This window comes from Mauremys reevesii, linkage group 2 (assembly GCF_016161935.1).
Source record: "Mauremys reevesii isolate NIE-2019 linkage group 2, ASM1616193v1, whole genome shotgun sequence".
Taxonomy (NCBI): Eukaryota; Metazoa; Chordata; order Testudines; family Geoemydidae; genus Mauremys; species Mauremys reevesii.
In genome coordinates, this window is record NC_052624.1 from 45,329,223 (window position 1) to 45,347,239 (window position 18,017).

The following is an 18,017-nucleotide window of genomic DNA, read 5'->3' on the forward strand; positions in this document are numbered from 1 at the left end:
AAATGTCTTTGCAGCAAAACTCTAGGAACAGCCACGATTAGTGAGAACGTATAGACTGAATATTGTATTTTTGTTATGAGTTAAAGCCATAAAGCCAAACTGCAGAAATGGGGTAAATTTGGATTAAACACAGAAGGTCTGATATTTCACTGACAGAAGCATAAATCAGAAATAATTCTACTGAAGTTAGTGGAATTACAAGATATAAAACTGGAGGAATTGAGTAGAATCCAGCCCAATAACTGCAGATTTTCCTCAGAGTAGAGTGGAAAGTCCACTTACGTCAGGGAAGTTTGGACCAGGGTTCAGATATGTGGATAGTAACTTGATAAGCGATTCATTTCAGGTGACATCAAATCTCAACATGTTAAGAATAAGTTTCTGATAAACAGAAGTTTATTTAACATCTAGCCAACATTTTCAGGAGAAAACTGCCATCCTGCATACAGATTCAGTTTTACTTGTGACTGACATTTACAAACTGTGAGTACATTTATTTTTAAATGGGTGATGAATGCAGTAATGAGAGGGAATCAAAATAGCTATGCTGAAGTTGCAACAAGTTCTAGATATAGTAAAACACAATTTTCTTTTAAAACCAAAACTCAGACCAACTTGAATTTATACTGTAGTATCTGAACAGTGTTCTTTTGCCAGTTATTTCTCATCTGAAGATCTACCTACTGTATGTAAAATGAAATTTTAAAAAATGGTGACTCATGAAATATTTGAGAAACCTGAGGTTTAGGAGCAATCAAAACTCTCTCGTACAAAGGTAATTGAGACCAACAAAGCCACAGAGATGAGGATTCAGTCTCTCCCTCTTTTCAACAGTTTGCATCAGCACACCCAAGCCCTGTGTCCGAGGGGTCTGTGACCACCATAAAAGGCTTGTCAAAGTCTGAGCTTACCAGAACTGAGTCTGTACTTACGGTTTTGTTCTGTTCTCAGAAGGCCCACTGACACTGTTTAGACCAGGCAATCTTGTCTGGTTTACTCTTTTTACATAAATCAGTGATGGGAGCAGTCAGGGTACTAAAGTACAGGATTGATCTCCGGTAATATCTTGCCATCCCAGTAAATGTTTGTACTTTTTACTTGTCTGAGGAGTGGGCCAATTTTTAGTAACCTCAATTTTTTTGCAGGTTCTGATTTTATACAGCCACTCCCCACTCTGTGGTTGAGATAGACTTCATCTGCAATCCCTGTCTTGCATTTCTCCACCTTTACAGTCAGGCCTGCTGTCTGACTGCTGCGAAGTACACTCCTTATATGGGTCATATGCTCTCCCCAAATGTGACTGAAAATACAAATATCTGTATATGGCAAATTCCCCGTCCCATATAGTAATCGATCTTCCAGCTGCTGGAGGGAAGTTGGGGCCCCCTTGGGGCCAAAAGGAAGGACAAGTAATTCAGAGAGTCCTATTAAGGTAAATGCGAATTTGAGCTGGGAATCTGAGTCCAAAAGCACCTGCCAATATAACTTTTGGTGAGGTCTCCAGGCTCTGGGCTGTTTTCCCAGTAACCCTGAAGGGTGAACTTTTATTTCGAGCCTTGGTTCCCATCTCCATCCAGGGGGACAGCAAGTGAGGTACACCTCTACCCCGATATAACGCTGTCCTCGGGAGCCAAAAAAACTTACTGCGTTATAGGTGAAACTGCATTATATAGAACTTGCTTTGATCCGCTGGAGTGTGCAACCCCGCCCCCTCGGAGCGCTGTTTTACCACGTTATATCTGAATTTGTGTTATATCGGGGTAGAGGTGTATATCCAAGCTTACTGGAAAATACCTATTGATAAGCCTGCAGCACACCCCTGTTCTCTGCTTGCTGGGTGGAGATTTAAGTCATATGATATGGTTATGGAGTCCAGGGACGGGATGGCCCCAGATTTAGAGGTGATCCTCTCCCTCCCAGTCCCTGCCCACAGCCAGGGCAAGATTTTTTTGTCATCATATGCTTTCATCATGTTCACATGATACACTTGGTGCCAGTGTGAGCGAGTAGACAGTACCACCACATAGTTTAACTCACTGAGTTTGATTATTTTAAAGGGCCCTTCCTCGAGTTTTTGTCTGCTCTGGAATGAGCACTATAACTTGGTCTCCTGTACCATATGTCTGACAACATGCAGTGCCTACATACTAGATTTTCTGTTTCTCCTGAGCTCTAGTTAGATTTTCCCAGGCAAAACCCATGAGTTCTGTGAGCTTTTTCCAGAAGACCAACATGTACTACTTAGACTCACTTGCGAGAAAGAGTCCACTGTATGTTTCCACTCTGCCCTCGTTAGATCCAGAGGGCCTTGTACCCTCCTTCCACAGTGCAGTTCAAAAGGGGAAAATCCTGTGGTTTCTTGGGGAACCTTGCGATAGGCAAACATCAAGTAAGGTAAACATTTAACCCAGTCACTGGGGTGTTGGTCCACAAACATTTTCAACATAATTTTAAGGATTCAATTAATTTCTTAACTAGCCTGTTAGGCTGAAGGTGGCAGCATAGCTACTGATTCCATGGGTGCTCTGTGGCTGGAGCACCCACGGGGAAAAAAATGGTGGATGCTGAGCACCCACTGGCTGCCCCCTACCAGAACCTCCGCTTCCCCTCAGTGCCTCCTGGCCACTGATGGGCCCTGCTGATCAGTGCTTCTCCCTCCCTCCCAGCACCTCCTGCCAGCTGCAGATCAGCTGTTTTGTGGTGTCAGGAGGCGCTGGGGGGGGGGAAGTGTGCTCAGGGGAGGGGACGGAATGGGGTGGGGCCTTGGGGAAGGAGTGGAGTGAGGGCAGGGCCTGGGAAGAGCAGGGGGGAGTACCCCCTGACAGATTAGAAACTCGTTGCCTATGGGTGGCAGGGAAATAACCGTAAGTGTTGAAACTCCATCTCTTCTCCTCCCCCATCCCCCACCCAGTTCTCCCATAGTCCTTCATGCAGGGCAGACACAAAGTTTGCCCCCTGATTAGTCAAAGCCTCATGGGGAAAACCTCACACAGCTGAACATTGCTAGCAAGGTGTGGGCCACCTTGTCTTCCTCTATAGAGGACAGAGCTACTGCTTCTGGGTATTGGGTGATGGAGTCTATTACCAGAATATATTCTCATCCACCCCGCATCTGGGTAGCTTTGGTAGGCAGCCCCATAATGCCCGTAGTGACCCTCAAGGGAATCAAGGCAGCCTAGCCCTTATCCTAGCCTTTTCCCAACCTCTGGAATGAGTCACAGGGCTTACAATATTGTTGCACTGCCTCAAGAACTCCTGTCCAGAAGAAATGCTGCAGTGAGTGCTGTTTGGTGCATTGTATTCCTGTAAGCCCTGTGTAGGGTATACATTGGCCAAGCTGAGCAGCTTAACACGGTATTTTTGGGATACCACTGATTGTCTCTGTATTCTCCATTGCTCAACATTCTCGGGGGGCATCCACTGTATAGAGCACCCCCTGATCCCAGAGAAACCATTCTAGGTGCCCTCCTGTCATGGGAGTTGGCTGCATACCTAGATTTTCCCAGAGGGGCATCAGTTAATTGCTCCTGCTTGGATTCCATAACAGGGGCTGAGAAGTTTGGCTCAGTCTGATCAGTGGGGCTCACATCCCTCCCCTCTGAGGTCAGTTTATCAGCAGGACTCTGCATGGTCTGGCTGCTGCTCAGAGATGCCTGTCAGCTTTAATCTCAGGGTTAGAACCAACGTCTGGGGCTTTCTGCTGTTGGCTGCAAGTAGCCACAGAAGTGGCTGGGCCCAGGACTCTAGGTTAGTTCCCAACAACACCTCCATTGACATTTGGGTGTGTACCCCAACAACCTTAGGCCCCTGATTGTTACCCCGTTTCAGGTGCATCTGAGTCACTGGGAATTGGAAAGGCGGTCCCATTATTCGCAGTGGGGAAAATCCTTGAGGGGTCCATTTACCCCGAGTGTTCCAGAGTTATTTGTGCCCCAGTGTCCCTCCATCCCTTAGCCTTTTTCCCACCTCACCCCCACTGGGAAACAGCATTTAGTCGATTCTTCTTTGGGGTCTGACAACATCAGGTTTACTCATTGGACCATCAGGGTTGGGACTTAAGTTCCCTCTAGACCATATGGCTGGACAGCAGGCTATAAAGGGCCACACAGCAGGGGCCTGGAGAGGAGAGAGGTGAGTGGGCGGAGACTGGGGAGGGGAGCAAGTTGGGACGTGCAGGGCTGCTGTGGGCCTCTCTTCCATCTCCGGGAGCTCACTCACTGCTGCCAGCGGGGGGAGAGGGGCCCCTCCCCCAGAACTCAGTGCTGCAGGTGGGGAGAGGGCTGGGGGGAGTCCTCTGGCCCCAGCCCCGTGGCAGCCTGCCTGCACCCAAAACTCCCCAGCCCTGCTCTGGAGCCCGCACCCCCGGCTAGAGCCCTCACCCACCCCAATGTTCTTGGGTCCCTCCCACACTCTCTGAAACCCTCATCCCTGGTCCCACCCCGGAGCCCTCACCCCCACACCACACCCCTCTGCCCTAGCCCTGAGCCCCCTCCTGCACCCTGAACCCCTCACCCCCAGCCAGAACCCTCACTCCCTACAACCTAACCCTCTGCCCTAGAGCGATGAGCCCCCTCCCACACTCCAAACCCTCAGCCCCCAACCCCATTAATTTTGTTATGTGCACCAATATGGAGGTGATTTGTCTAACATTACCTCCATATTGATGCACATAATAAAATTCATTCCGCAGATGAGTGGGAAAAATTAGAGGGGAACACTGGCTGGAACTGGTTCCACCGATGGTACAGTCATTGCCATCTGGACCTGCAGCAAATCTGTTCCTGATCTGCCTACCAGTAGGCAATGTATTGATTTATGGCCAGTTTTGTGACAATAAAAATATCAGTTCCCTGGATTCCTTTTTTGGGCCCCTGCTAGGGTTTACCTCCCACGCGGGTCTGGGTTTAGTTCATTGTCCCTTCTGGGGAAGTTCCTCTTCTCTCTTCTGGAGGGGGTCCTGATTGGGGGTTAGCATTGTGCCAGTATATCTTGATTTTTCTCTCAAATCCAGGCTGAATATCTTCATATTTGTCACCCCACTTCCCAGCTATGGTCACATCTATGGGATCTTTGTCTGTTAACCATGATTTCAGGTTGGGGTGGCAGAGTTTATAGAACTATTCTAAACCCATTAAGTTATAGGCCTGGTAACCCTCCAACCAGTTCCCCAGTTTCTTATGTAGCCCGTAATTTGAGTTGAAACCTCACATAAGTCATGTCCCCTTTTTTCCGAACTCCGTGAAACCTTGTCCTATACATGTCAAGGTTCAGTTTAAACTTTGCAACAAAGCTTGTTTACATAGCCCATAAAGTTTATAGTTCTCTGTCCATAAAGTTGAAAATGTCCAAGGCCTTTGTCCATGGCAGTAGTGGAGCCACACACAGGACCACGTATTCCTGTCCCACCGTGATAGTTTACACCCCATTTCAAAAGCATGTAGAAACACATTCATGTCATCCCCCTCTCCAAAGTGAGGAAATAATTTGGAATATATGCCTCACTGGGACAGGTACAGGGGATCCAGCTTTACCTACTGGATTAGGTTTTTCCTGGTGCAGTTTCTCCATTTTGGGTTGGTATAGACATTCCCTTTCCTCCTCTCTTCTTATGCTGGTGCTGGTTCTACATCTCTTTTCTCTTGTACTGACACTGCCTTCCCCCAGTTTGCAAGCAATTGCGTTTCCAGATACACACTGTCTCTCTCCAGCTGTAGCTTCTCCTGCTTTGTCGATCCGTCCACAATGCCTGTTGCAATCATGTCTTCAATTCCAGTGGAATATGGATTCTGCCTCTGTCAGCTTCTTTCCAGCTTCCCTCCCTGGCAGTCAGCTCCAAGATTTGTCCTGCCTCCTGGACCCTTTACCCAGTGGGCTGGCTGTTCCTTGCAAACCTGGACCATCATTCCTCTTCTGGACATGACTGTACAGCAAGTCTACTAGCTGTATGTTTGTCTGCTCATCAGTGTTGAGCTGCCTCTCTCCACTTAGCTCAAGTAATTGACCTTTCTTCAGCTGTTCATAAATCATTTTCCCAGTTGTTCTTTTTGCCTTTCCTTTCCCCAAAAGACTGATATTTTTCACTGTGCTTTTCCCTTCTACAGTCCTTGCTTCACTGCTGTTGGCACACATGGCAATTCACACTGTCATAGAACCCACATTCACTCACTGCCACCATATGTATATTATTACCACTATAGCAGGGGTTCTGAAACTGGGGGTCGGGACTCCACAGGGGGTCCTGACCCCATTACATGGGGGGTTGCGAGCTGTCTGCCTCCACCCCAAGCCCTGCTTTGTATCCAGCATTTATAATGGTGTTATAAATTAAAAAGTATCAGAGGGGTAGCCATGTTAGTCTGGATCTGTAAAAGCAGCAAAGAGTCCTGTGGCACCTTATAGACTAACAGACGTTTTGGAGCATGAGCTTTCGTGGTTGAATACTCACTTTGTCGGATGCATGAAAGCTCATGCTCCAAAACGTCTGTTAGTCTATAAGGTGCCACAGGACTCTTTGCTGCTTTCATAAATTAAAAACAAATTTTTATATATTTAAGTGGGGGTCGGACTCAGAAGCTTGCTATTTGAAAGGGGTCACCAGTACGGAAGTTTGAGAATCACTGCACTATAGTAATGCGTATTTGTTTGAAAAAGACATCTGTTTCCAAATCAGCACTTGGTTAAAAGAAGTAGTTATTCATTAGTGCTGAACTAGTCTGACTAAAGATATATGATTCAAAATATCTCATCATTTTACTGCTTATCAATTTAAAAATTACTGAAGGAGAAAATGTGTAAAAGCCATTCTGTTAATTCATATATATCAATGAGGTCCTCCTTGGTCCTCCTCAACAAAGCAATTAGTACTAAGTATGTTAGCTGAAAACTAAACATTTAGAAATCAATCACTGGAGGGTCTTTTCTAAAAACTTTGGTCTCAGTCTCTCATAACTACCTTGATGGCTTCCATCCAAAGCACTTATTATTTAAACTGTTTTTATTTGCTCTCCATAATAAATGGGGCCATGTTTTCATGGAAGTGAATATAGGTCCCTGCTGACCCGCCGCGTCTTCAGTTCCTTCTTACCGCCAGTGATGATCATTGGAGCTGTGTGTCTTGCTTGCCTTGGCAAGTGCTTCCCCTAGTGATTGAACTTTGAGCTTTCTGTAAATATTTATTAAGTTAGTGTAAGTTAGTTAGCTAGAATTGGGGCTCCCCCCCCCCCCCGTTTGTCTCCCCTCTTGCAGTTCGGTGCATGCCTCGATCCCAAGGGTTTAAACCATGTGGGACCTACCACAAGTTCATGCCAATGGGCGAACCCCATGACTCCTGCCTCCAGTGTCTGGGGGAGGCGCATCAAACAAATCGTTGCAAGATCTGCAGCGGGTTCCTCCCAAGGACAGAAAAGGAAAGGGACTTCAGGCTGAAGCAACTCCTGATGGAGGAGCCCTCTGCATAATTTTTTTTAAGGTTGATAGAATTACTAAACTATCATCCTAAATTTGCTAGAAGAATGTAAAGTCTATCTCCCTTGAAAACATTGAATGCACATGTCACGCTGTCTGGAGTGACTCACAACTGTGAGTGCCTACCTCAGGGCAGACTGTCAAGAACAGGGCAGATACCCCAAACTGATGGAGTCTTCTATAATTAGATTTCATCAAGCCTTTAACAAATGTGAATTCCTGGATCACCATACCAGTCATACCATGGAGTTGCAGACAGTCCCCTTATATTCTGCAGCCTGTCTCGCCACCCAGACAAACTGAACTTTGTGATAATGGTCACTTTAACCAAAAATCACAGCACATCAGATTTCTCCCGGTCCCAAGAAACCAGTTACCCCAGATCAATTGGTACTCCAGATCTTACACCAAAGGCAAATGCTGGCAGCCAATTCTATAGTAAACTAACTAAAGATTTATTAGCTAAAAGAAAAAAGAATGAGAGTTATTGAGAGGTTGAAGCAGATAAAATATATATATAGGTGAATCACAGTTCATAACTCCAATTGGTGGCAGTGATGTAATGAACTGCAGTTTCCCAAAAGTCTTTCAGGGTACCGAGATTGTCTCTGGGGATCTCTGCTTTGCATATGGTACGTTCCCTGTAAGAGTCCAAAGAGGCCGGAGATGAACGATCTTTCTTTTAATCCATTTTTATATCTTCTTCTGACAGAAGACAAGCTGACAGTGTCTCTGCTCACATGGACTTTTCCTTTTGACCCTGGTCGTCATCACGATGCCTTTTGCTTTGGAATTAGCATCTTTTCTGATAAAGTCCTTCATTAGCATTTCACAAAGTTTCTTTTGTGGGTTATTTAGTTACACGATGCAACTGTTTGCTATTACATTATAACAGGAACAGATAAGTGAAAACAGTACAAATAATATTTCACTAGTTTTCATGAAGTTTAAACATCTGAATACATACTTATACATTACTCACCTAGGTCTATATTAATACAACCAAATTAGCCTGTGACCCTGATCTGACCTGGTCTGCCAGCGTCACAACAGATGCTCTTTGGAAAAGAAAGACTGAAGTAAATATGAGTAAAATGAAAAAGCAGATAGTCTGCCATATTTGAAAAGGTGACATTTTATACTAAGAGCACTTTTTAAAAAAAAATTCAATCTCTCCATTTTTCTTATAAGGCTCGTGGCCAATAAGGCTGGTGGCTGAAAGGGACTGGGAACTACTTTTTAACTGGCTTTCGGGTTATTTTTTCATAGATTCATAGACTCTAGAACTGGAAGGGACCTCAAGAGGTCATTGAGTCCCGTCCCCTGCCCTCATGGCAGGACCAAATACTGTCTAGACCATCCCTGATGGACATTTATCTAACCTACTCTTAAATATCTCCAGAGATGGAGATTCCACAACCTCCCTAGGCAATTTATTCCAGTGTTTAACCACCCTGTAATGTCCAACCTAAATCTCCCTTGCTGCTGCCCTTACATGTCTTCAGTGAAATTCCAAAATACAGTTACAAATTAAATATCACTGTATTTTGGGTCCTTTTGGTTCTCACAAGCTGTGAGATGAGTGAGGAGGGAGTCCGAAGGACTTCACATTAAAGCAAGGAGCAGCTGGAATATGAGTGGACAGAGAGTTTGGCTGATTTTGCATGTGGCTGGGGTTGGAGCAGTTGTATCTCTGCAAATTACTTTTTCAAATGCATGCAAAATCCCTGGTCCATCTCCTAGCTCCTCCCAGCTGATCCATCCTGCTTAGCTTCATGCAAAGTCCTTGATTCTGCTTCACATGCCATTCCCTGCTATTATCTTTCTTTTCCCTTGAATTCACTACCCTGCTGCAGAATCCTACCAGCCACTTACAAAGACCCCATTTTCTCCCTCCCACAAATTGCCAATTGCTTGCCCTCCCTTACAGATAATTATTTTTCTAGTAGAGCCCAAGGGCCCAATCAAGTTGGGACCCCATTGTACTGGTGTAACATGCCCTAATTCTCTTCTCTCAAAACTGGATTGTAATTTTATAATCCTGCCTGTGTAAGGGGCAATGTAAAGCTGGGCAGGAACCAGATTGTGACTCCAGGAATCACAATCAGTTGCTTTCCCATAGCCTCAGAGGAGAAGAAAGCTGCACCTTTTCACTGGTGCAGATTACTTTCCCCATCTGGACTGGCTCTGGGGCATGAGATTTTTGCATTGGGGGCAGGACAGAAACCAGGCTCTGCCCACTCCTGACTCTATCCCCTTCCCACTCATTTCCTTGGGAGAGGGAGTACCAGACTGGCTGCTCCTACTTAAGCAACTCATTCCTTGGAGCAGGGAGGGGCTCATTACTGAGACCTCTGATTGTAAAACTTTACATATTGTGGAAGAAACTTTTCTCCATTCTTGCACTGCTAGTAGAAAAAAACTATCTTAATTTTAAAATACTTATGAAATACTTTAAAGAAAGAAAATCATTGGTACCCTTGTCTTGAATGAGTTAGTGCCTGGTGGGGGAAAAAATAAGAAGAAATTTTGATAAAAAACACTGACTACATTTTAAAGGTGGAAAAGTCTGCCTGTAACTGTCAGCATGCCTTTGCAAATCATGAGTTATATCAGTATTAAAACAATAAGTCGATAAATAGAAGTGATCCATGTCAGAATATTTACAAATTCTGCTAAGATATGAATTTTAATATGTATTTCTGAATCTTCTGTTTCTTCGTGTATCAGTTGTATTTATTGCACAGAAGATTTTTTTTTCTTGCATTGTGAGTAAAATACACTATCCAGGGGTGTTTTGGTGATGCTGTCGTTTACTGCTACTCTGAGATTAGAGTTTATGGCTGATTTTGACAGTTACTCACTTCCAAGGGTAATAGACAAGGGTTGGGAGTAATTGTGCCTGGAGGGAAGAAACACCCCTCAACTTTCTCTTGAATGAACTACTACAAGTCAGCATTCAGAGCAGGATCCATGAACTCTGGAGTGAGTTACATCCAGCCTTCTTCCATGGAAAGGAAGATCAAAGCAATTTTGGGGCTTTGGAAAAGCAACCCAGGAGAACCACACAAATGAGCGATTAATAATATTTTAAATTTTACTTCCATATTTTAGCAGCACAACTCAAGAGACTAAGATCATAACCAGCTGTTCACACCTGTGAAATATTTTTAATTTATCACTGAATTAGATAAATCAAAATCTTGGCTAGAAAAGAGTAGCAGCCATAATGGAACTTCTCTGCTTTAACTTACTGTATCAAAATAATAAATTACATTATATACTGATTATTTTTCTTCATTTTTCCATGTAGGACTTTTCTTTTTGTTAGAGATGGAAACCCGAATAAACGAAATGTGCACAATGAGACATCTATGCACTTGCTGTGTATGGGACCGCAAATTATGATAGCTGAGGGAGCTCTCCATCCTCGCTTGGCACGACCCTCTGAAGATGACATCAGAAGAGCAGATTGTCTGCAAATGATCCTAAAATGGAAAGGAGCAAAGCTTGACCAAGGAGAATATGAAAGAGCAGCTATTGATGCGGTTGATAACAAAAAAAATACACCTTTGCATTATGCTGCTGCCTCAGGGATGAAAACCTGTGTAGAGGTAAAAAAACAGATATAAATATACAGATTTGTGGTTATATTGTGGTATTTATATATGTATTCAACAAGGCTATTACACAAATAAAACATTTTTAATACAAACTTAAGAATTACAAAGATTGGGAAAAGTCCATTTAGAATGCTACATTTGTAAATCTGAAAGAACAGAACAGTAAACTATCAGGTAGCCACACAAACTGAGAAGAGATCAAAGGAAAACCAAACTACATATACTTATTAAATTAACTTTATAAGATAAACCATATAGTGTGAGGAAGAACCATACTAGTTATTAATAATAATTAAAGTAATTTAATGCTAGAGAAATATGTAAGAGAAAAATGGAATAAATAGCTACCTGAGCCAAATTTTAGAAGCTTGTTTACCCTGCTCAATATGGGAAAACAGCTGTGACTGGAGGAGTTTTAACTACTCACCCCCTGCTTCAAGAATACCTTATACATGTGTAGCCCATAGTGTCCACCTGCTGATTGAAGAATGAACTCTACTCTCTGTGTTAGCATAACTACAGTTTACCAATGAGAACAAATTCTAATGTATGTGAAAATTCTATACAGTATCTGCCACTTATTCTGGGCACTCTTAAGACAGGTCTACACTACAGCTGTAGCACATCTGGCGAAAATGCTCTATGCCAACAGGAGAGAGCTCTCCCATTGGCTTAATAACTCCACCTCCATGAGATGCAGTAGCTATGTTACATAAGAACAGCAATACTGGATCAGACCAAAGGTCCATCAAGCGTAGTATCCTGTCCTCTGACAGTGGCCAATGGCAGGTGCCTCAAAGGGAATGAACAGACAGGTTATCATCAAGTGACCCATGCCCTGTCACCCAATCCCAGCTTCTGGCAAACAGAGTTTAGGGACACCATTCCTGCTAATAGCCATTGATGGACCTATCTTCCATGAATCTATCTAGCTCCCTTTTGAACCCTGTTATAGTATTGGCCTTCACAGCACCCTCTGGCAAGGAGTTCCAGAAGTTGACAGTGCGTTGAATGAAAAAATACTTCCTTGTGTCATAGCTCTGTCTATCTGGGGTTAAGGTCAATATAACCATCACTCAGAGATGTGGATTTTTCACACCTCTGAGTGACATAGTTATACCAAAGTAAGTATGTAGTGTAGACCAAGCCTTTACTGGGAATTCTGCTTAAGTGGGAAGTCTGCAAAGGAATCAATTTAAACCTGATTCTAAATGGCAATGTCTGCTGTGTAATTGGACTAGTAATTCCACTTAATTGAGTGCCTTCAGGTGATTTAATAGTGCTTAGGTCTCTGATTGTATTCCAGTTTCATTCTGATACTGCCTGTTAGCCCTGTTTCAGCTTTCAGTCTTTTCTTAGTTTGGTACATGCAGTAAATCTTTGATATGATGGAAAGAAAGAGATTGTGAGCTCTTCAGTTATTCTCTCCTTTCAACTCCCTTGGTCTGACAGCCTGATGGGCTCTGACCACAGTGGATTTTTAGTCACTCACAATTCTACCAGCTTGCCTTCCCCAGCATGGCTCTCGTTTTCACAACCATCTGATTTTTGAGCATTATTGTACAGTACAACAAAATGTACATGTAATATATAGGAGGAGGAGGTAACTGTGCCTAGCTCTCTAAAGGTCTTTGATCTTTCCCTGTGCCCACACTGACTAATGCCAAATTCTTTGTTTCTTTCCTTTGGGTATGGGGCCCACATTCCTCTCACATTTGACCGAATGACTAGGTTGGTATCTCAATCCTGTTCTGTTTCCTCTCCTTGGGAGCATCTAACAATACACAGAAAAGTTGGTCTATACCACCAGTTCTTTGAGTGCTGGTGCCTATGTGCACTCTGTATGTGGGAATGCATGCACACCATGCACCTGAGTCCCAGAGATTCTTAACAAGCTGTGTCCATTGGCCAGCATATATGCAGTCAATATCTTCGTACTCCAGACCAAAGGTATAAGAGACTGCAGGCTGATGCCTCCCCAGTTCCTTGTTACCACTGCATGGCCTGAGTTGGAATCCTCTGTCTACAGATTTCTCCAGCTTCTTTTTTATAGTCTGTAAATAGATATCACAAGTAGTTTTTAGGCTAGCATAGTTATTTTTTTATAATATAGTTTATATATCTTGTTTTTCCCTTTGCTGGGAAGTCCTGCTCATAGTCTGGATCTATGCCCAGAGTTCAAGAATTGGGTCTCTTGCCATTGTTCTTTCCATGTGAGAGATGACCCCCAACATCTACTGTTTGGGTAAGATGCGTATTTCTGCGAAGTGCCGCATCTTTCACTCGTTTTCCCCCGAACATGTTAAGCTCATCAGCTTTAGTTGAGGAAACACCCAGAAGGCTATCAGACCTCACTCTGATCTGAGCCAGGGAAATCCACTATATGTTGGCCCCAGCTGACAAGCAGCAGCCCTCCAGGCATGAGCTTGAGAGCAGAGCCTTGAGCTGGGAAGCCCAAGGACCCGTTTTCCAGTGCTTCACTTGAAAGTAAGTGGCACTGAGTCCAGAATCTCTTGTTCCTTTTGCTCTTAGCTCACTAAGAGAGTTATTTCTCCATTTATATACGTGTACATAGTTTTTAGCAGTTCTAGTATACTAGAAGTGTTGTTAGTCTTTCCCCAGCCTGGGGATTCCACCCCAACCAGGGACTATACCCAGGATCCTGGGCTTCAAAAACCGTGCCTCCTGCTGCACTCCTTCTCTGTGACCGATGAGCACCAGTAGTACCTCTACTGTCTGGGCGAGGTGTACGTAGGCCTTGCTGGAGCCCTAGGCATAACTAACTGGTTCACAGCCTTTTGTTCACACTGAGTAGGCCTGCATATTCCTGACCAGAGAGAATGGTACAAGAACATCCAGGTTCTCAAGTAAATACATAAACACATTCTTAAGAGATAGTACAGGAAGACACCAACCTCTTGTAAGATAAGGATGGGACAACAGGCTAATGGATAAGGATGTTTTGTTTGAACTAGCAGGTACAAGGTGTAGGGTTGGTAACTAACCACATCAGGAGCGTAATACGTAACTTACTTGTATCAGTGTATAAAAGGAGAAGTCATAGGAGGGGCACCTATGTCCAGCTTAAGGGGCAGCATCCCGGTGTGCTGGCTGACCTGGTACCATTGTCACAGGCATACATTTATTAGTGTACCTGTACCCATGGAGCCAGGACACTAGTATCATGTTTCGTCAACAATAAACTTGGCTGAGTGCCTTTGCCACTGAACTGAGCTTGCAGTCTTTCTTGAGTAACATTGAGGTCTGCTGAATTAGCAGACTGTGCTCTCTGCTCACGCTGATAATGCCAGAGATCCAAGAACGGAAGCACTGAGCAGCTGTAATAGCTTAGCAGCCTTGACAATGTTGCAGCAGCAGCGACATTCCACAGTGCTTAGCTCACTGTGCTGAGATGTGCGCTGCTGTTATCTGAAAGTCCTTCGTGCCCAGGACCAGGGAAGCCTGGGAACTCTATCTCCGTAAGCATCTCATGGAAGAGGCTATGTGACCCCAAGCACACTTGGATCCCGGCCCGGGAGGACTCCCTGTGCAGTAGCCGCGACTTGGAATAGAATATCAGGGTTGGAAGGGACCTCAAGAGGTCATCTAGTCCAACCCCCTGCTCAAAGCAGGACCAATCCCCAACTAAATCCCTAAATGGCCCCCTCAAGGATTGAACTCACAACTCTGGGTTTAGCAGGCCAATGCTTACGGCGAGCACCTCTCTGAGCACCGCTTACAGTGCAGAACCGTTGATACCGAAGGACAAGGACAAGTCCTGGCATGAGAGCAAAAAACATTCTCAGTCACAAGAGCAGGTCCCCTCAGAGGACTGCGCATAAGTTCAGGATTCCCTCCCTGAGCCGCGCCATGCCAGGTTGGGTGAGACATCGTGAATGGATCCTGCCAGGCTGGCGCTGAAGTCTCCCGGGCTGGAGGGAAAAGCAAACCAAATGGGATTCGATGGCAAACCCAGTACTGAAACCTCCAGAATGCTCACTGATGCACATGACACCACATGCTCTGACAGTGTCCTGCGGACCCCACACATTTCACCAGGTACCTCAGCCATCTCGATGGGTGCTCCATGGACCCCGGCCACATGGCAGAGGAGTTGATCCTCCCCTACCCACAGTTATCTCATCATAGAAGGCAATCAGGTTGGTCAAGCATCACTTGCCCTTGGTGAATCCATGTTGACTGTTCCTGATCACCTTCCTCTCCTCCAAGTGCTTCAAAATGGATTCCTTGAGGGCCTGCTTCATGATTTTTTCCAGGGACTGAGGTGAGGCTGACCGGTCTGTAGTTCCCCAGATTCTCCTTCTTCCCTTTTTCACTGCTCTACAGCCAAAATGCTTCTGAAATAAATGTAGTCAAACTTTACTAATTCTGGGTCACTGAGAACGAAAATGATGCTTAAAATTGTTCATTGGCTCTAGTTTTTCTGTTTAGCCAAAGCGAGCAGAGATGCCTCGTACTTGTGTGAACAGTGCAGATAACTTCTGCTGTATTTGTGGTGAAGTGACTTTTGCATCACAAAAGCACAGTATAACCACTATGGTTAAGAGAGCCTATCACCTTTATTTTGGCTGCAAAATTGGAGATCAGGACAAGAGGTGGGCCCCACATATATGCTGCAACACTTATGCAACAAATCTTCGCCAGTGGTTGAACAGGAAAAGGAAATCTATGCCTTTTGCAGTGCCAATGATTTGGAGAGAGCCAACAGATCATACCAGCAATTGTTACTTCTGCATGGTGCCTCCAGTTGGGAAAGGTGTGTCAAAGAAGAAAAAGTGGACTGTGCATTATCCAAACATTCCATCAGCTATACGCCCAGTACCCCACGGAGAAGGACTGCCGGTTCCTGATGCACCAGAATCATTCTCACTTGAGTCAGACGAGGAAGAGGATGAAACTTCTGGTCCTGAACCATCAATGTCACAGGACCCACATTTTCTCCCATCCTCCTCCTCTGAACCACACCTCATAACACAAGGTGAACTGAATGACCTTGTCAGGGATTTGGAACTACCCAAGAGTAAGGCAGAGCTGTTGGGCTCCAGACTACAGCAGTGGAATCTCCTGGCAGGTGATGTTAGGGTTTCCATGTTCCGTGACCGTCAAAAGGATCTTGTCCCATTCTTCTTCATGGAAGGTGATCTTGTAGCCTGCAACAACATCGATGGTGTGATGGCAGCCCTCAACATCGTTCACGATCCAGATGAGTGGAGACTGTTCATTGATTCATCGAAGACGAGTCTTAAAGTTGTTTTACTGCATAATGGCAATGTTTTGCCATCAATTCCAGTTGGTCATGCAGTCCATATGAAGGAAACCTATGACAACATGAAACAACTTTTGAGGTGCGTAAACTATGACCAACAACAGTGGCAGCTTTGTGGCGATTTGAAGGTTGTTGCTCTCTTGCTTGGTCTGCAGACTGGATACACAAAGTACTGCTGTTTTCTCTGCGAATGGGATAGTCGTGCAAGAGATTCCCACTACATCAAGAAAAATTGGCCACTCCGACAGTCATTGGAGCCTGGGAAGAAAAGTGTTCAGCATCCACCACTTGTTGAATCAAGGAAGATTTTGTTACCACCCTTACACATCAAGCTGGGTCTGATGAAGAACTTTGTCAAGGCCATTGACAAAACACAAGCAGCTTTCAAGTACCTCCATGGAAAATTTCCAAGGTTAAGTGAAGCTAAGATAAAGGAAGGTGTCTTTGTTGGTCCTCAGATTCGTGAACTTCTTCGAGATGATGCATTTGACCATGCACTGCGTGACACGGAAAAGACGGCATGGAAAGCCTTCCAGTTAGTGGCAATAAATTTTCTCAGAAACAACAAGGAAGACAACTACAGGTTGTTGGTGGAAAACCTCCTCAAGGCATACAAAAGCCTTGGTTGCAACATGTCACTAAAGATGCATTTTTTGCACTCTCATCTAGATTTTTTTCCACCGAACTGCGGAGCAGTGAGCGACGAGCACGGCGAGCGATTTCACCAGGACATTGCAACAATGGAGAAACGCTATCAGGGCAAATGGAGCCCATCAATGCTTGCGGACTATTGCTGGATAGTGACAAGAGATGCTCCATTTAATGAATACAAGAGACAAGCCAAGAAGCGCCGAGTAGACAGTGAATAGGACTAAACTATGTACATAATAGTTTTTTGCCTTTTGTTTCATAATAAATGTTATTTATATAACCCTTTTGCTGATTTTTAAAGTGTTACATAATATTTCACCTGTCCTGTTTATCATGTAAAGCAACCATAAACACATGAAAAGACCTAGGTTTACAATTTATGATTAAAACTCTACTATCTACACAATATACCGGTACATAGATATAAAATGTAAAAACTTAAATATCTTAGAAACGGTAGCCAATCAGTTGTTTTAATTGTCATATTTGAATTCAGCACATCAAAATACATAATAAATAGCACATTTTATCTCTGAAGCAGACGACTTCTCAAAAATCGTAGACCAGTGTAATTGCCAGGATCCCTTTAGAGCCTTTTTTTAAAAATTGGCGTCACATTAGCTATCCTCCGGTCATTTGGTACAGAAGCTGATTTAAATAATAGATTGCAAACCACAGTTAGTAGTTCTGCAATTTCACCTTTGAGTTCCTTCAGAACTCTTGGGTGAATACCATCTGGTCCTAGTGATTTATTGCTGTTTAATTTATCAATTTGTTCCAAAACCACCTCTAATGACATCTTAATCTGGGACAGTTCCTCAGATTTGACACCTAAAAATGGCTCCAGTTTGGGAATCACCCTCATATCCTCAGCTGTGAAGATGGATGCAAAGCCTTCATTTAGTTTCTCCGCAATGGCCTTATCATCTTTGAGTGCTCCTTTAGCATCTTGATCATCCAGTGGGCCCACTGGTTGTTTAGCAGGCTTCCTG

The 18,017-nt window shown here is 44.2% G+C and overlaps 1 protein-coding gene across 8 annotated transcripts in view; it reads left to right on the plus strand.

Annotated features, from left to right (window-relative positions):
• The window catches only part of ANKIB1 (ankyrin repeat and IBR domain containing 1), a 160,612-nt gene that overhangs the window by 70,582 nt on the left and 72,013 nt on the right, over window positions 1–18,017 (plus strand). For all 8 annotated transcript variants that reach the window (XM_039527120.1, XM_039527123.1, XM_039527118.1 and 5 more), the window contains one exon: window positions 10,778–11,078. In XM_039527120.1, the coding sequence (XP_039383054.1) occupies window positions 10,778–11,078 (301 nt within the window). The remainder of the gene's footprint in view (window positions 1–10,777; window positions 11,079–18,017) is intronic.